The 2503-nt window shown below is 44.1% G+C and overlaps 1 protein-coding gene across 1 annotated transcript; it reads right to left on the reverse strand.

Moving 5' to 3' along the window:
* Positions 1 to 1255: 1255 nt before the first annotated feature.
* On the reverse strand, positions 1256 to 1624 carry PPTG_23700 (hypothetical protein; the record flags this gene model as incomplete). Its single annotated transcript, XM_008912510.1, has 1 exon — positions 1256 to 1624. The coding sequence occupies one exon, from the start codon at positions 1622 to 1624 to the stop codon at positions 1256 to 1258; it is 369 nt and encodes a 122-aa protein (XP_008910758.1).
* Between the last annotated feature and the right edge of the window lie 879 nt (positions 1625 to 2503).

The raw sequence follows: 2503 nt of genomic DNA on the forward strand, positions 1-2503 counted from the left end.
AAGTTTACATCTAAGTATCCAATAAAAAAATTTGCATTTTCTGTCTGGGACGGGAGATATTTTTTTTGGGTTGCTGTAACTTGGTCTGTAGTGGGTTCTAGCAGGCTTACGGGGGCTTATTGGAAAGAGGAGACGCTCATCTTAACAGCGATGAGCTTAAATTGCGATTCGTACTTAGGTTCGTTAGTATTCTTTTGTTTGACGCCGTCTCCTTTATACTGCAATCTACCAATCGGTTAAAACGGCATGTACATTGTTACTTGAAGAAGTTTGTGTGGATAACACATAAACAATGGCTTTATACCAGGAGGGAAGGATACAGAGTATCGTGCAGGGCACCTGCGTCATCCAGTCCTTGGGCCAAATCACATCTAGGTTTACGACCTTAGAGCAAGTTGAATGGTTGACTGGAATGATATACATTCGTTGAAAGTGTATTATTGAACGGGTCCTTAAGTAGAATAAAGTTGCATTCAAATAGCATGTTTATCTTTGGCCTGGACACGCAACTTGGCATCGAAGCATGAACATCGCTGAGAACGACACAAAAACGATAATTTTGATCTGACGCACACAGTGAATTCTAGTCCTCGAGCTTGGTGATATTTGGGTCGAAAAGAACCACAGCCATTTGGTATAATTTGTACTCCTCTACCATTTTACCCGAGTGTGGGTCGACGATGAGGCGCCCTGTACGGGTCGCCATTGTTCTATGATCAATTAGCTAGACCTGTCGATTCCATCAAGAAAGAGGCTAAACGATCCTTGGCCTTCTTCGCCATTAGTATAAAACCGATCTCGACCGAAAGGACCTATGCAACTTTTGCTGGCGCTGAGCTAGTCCTGAACCTCCTCATCACATTTTTTCGGCGGGAAAAGTGAGAATAAATTGAGACCACTATAGTACTGATACGAGTACTGAGGCACAACTCGGTTAGTTATAATGTGCACTTGCGTATATGGACTCAAGTGTGAAATACATTCAGCTGGAAGCTCATCCAAGACACATTGTGGGCAGCATTTCGAACATGACTCTATCGAAAATGGGAGATTTAGACAAATACCAGATCACGTGGATATAGGATTCTTCTAGATGTGGCGTTGCCGCTTGAGTTGACAAGATCAGATGTGTCGGATAGAATGAAGTACCAATCATTTTTACGCCAGAATTGCCACCATTCCTTGACAAGTGCGTCCTTGTTGTTTCGCCAAAACGCAGAAAACTCGAGATATTCGTGGAAGCGTGGGTCGTTCTTCAAGTTCGCTGCTGGACCCTGACCCGTGAGTCCCAACTTTGCGTAAATGGTAGTTGGGTTTTCTCCATCCTTGAGCCATTGACGATATTTCTTTTTTTTTCCACGATTTCCTCTAGCTTGACTGGGTCTTTCTTCCTGAGCAGACTTCCAAGCTTGGTTGCCCAAGCATACGCTCTCTCTTCCTCATCGGGGTGTCCAACGTCCGCAGCATGGATGCTCTGGGTTCTGAGAAACCTCTTTTTATCTGCAGTGAAAGTCACGGCGTCAATGACAGGTGCGATTATGTGTAGGCTTGTTTCCTCTTTTTCTGCAGGTGATGATAACTCCTTGCTGCTTGCGATGTTGAAAGCTACAAGAAGCAGCACCATGAGGAAGAGTCACATGATAAGTCCTTGTCGAAGCTGAGCGAATGCGTGTTTGACTGTTGGAAAGCGGAATATAAAATGAGAATGGGATTGTTCGAATCGTTGGTCGTGTGGGCTGGGTGATGCAGTAACAGCAGTGGAGATCGTCAGCAGATCTCAAGATTTACCCTGCTTGGCACAGCGTAAATACTCAGTAGTTAACTATAATATGCTCAAGCATCGACTACTCTAGTTTCCCTTAATGCCCTACATGAGTTGCATTAGCGGGACTGAAAAGCAGCGTCTAATAACATCTCCTACCGACTCGAGATATCCACAGCGTAGGCTTGTTATTGCAAATCGGGCATCGTCAAAGACGGAAATTACCAAACACTCTACTTCAGATCTTCTTCAGATACTCTTCCTGATGCCACAGAAGTCGTTTTAGCAGCATTCTACTCTTATTTTGTTTGATAATACTCTTTCACCGCCATTGTTCCATCAAGGATGATCGGAATTGCTCGTCAGACTCCGTTTTATTCAATCAAGGAGAACTTTTCGACTAAATAACCAGGAAAGAGAACTTGTTTAGTTGGTGTGACACGAATGTTGACCCAGGCAACGTTACGCATCTCGATCTACGCAATACCGAGGAATTAATCCGTTGTGGGCTGTCCATACCTATATGAAAGTTTACGGTAAGCGGGTACAATACGTAAGCAACGCATCCTCTGAACCACCATCAAAATTGTAGAAAGTTTACGGTAAGCGGGTACAATGCGTAAGCAACGCATCCTCTGAACCACCATCAAAATTGTAAAGTTTACGGTAAGTAGGCAAAAGGCGAAAACAACGCACCGTCTTCGATGAGAACTGCGGTCCTGTTCCTTTGCAGCAACAAGC

This window comes from Phytophthora parasitica, assembly GCF_000247585.1.
Source record: "Phytophthora parasitica INRA-310 unplaced genomic scaffold supercont2.48, whole genome shotgun sequence".
NCBI classification, from domain to species: Eukaryota; Oomycota; class Peronosporomycetes; order Peronosporales; family Peronosporaceae; genus Phytophthora; species Phytophthora nicotianae.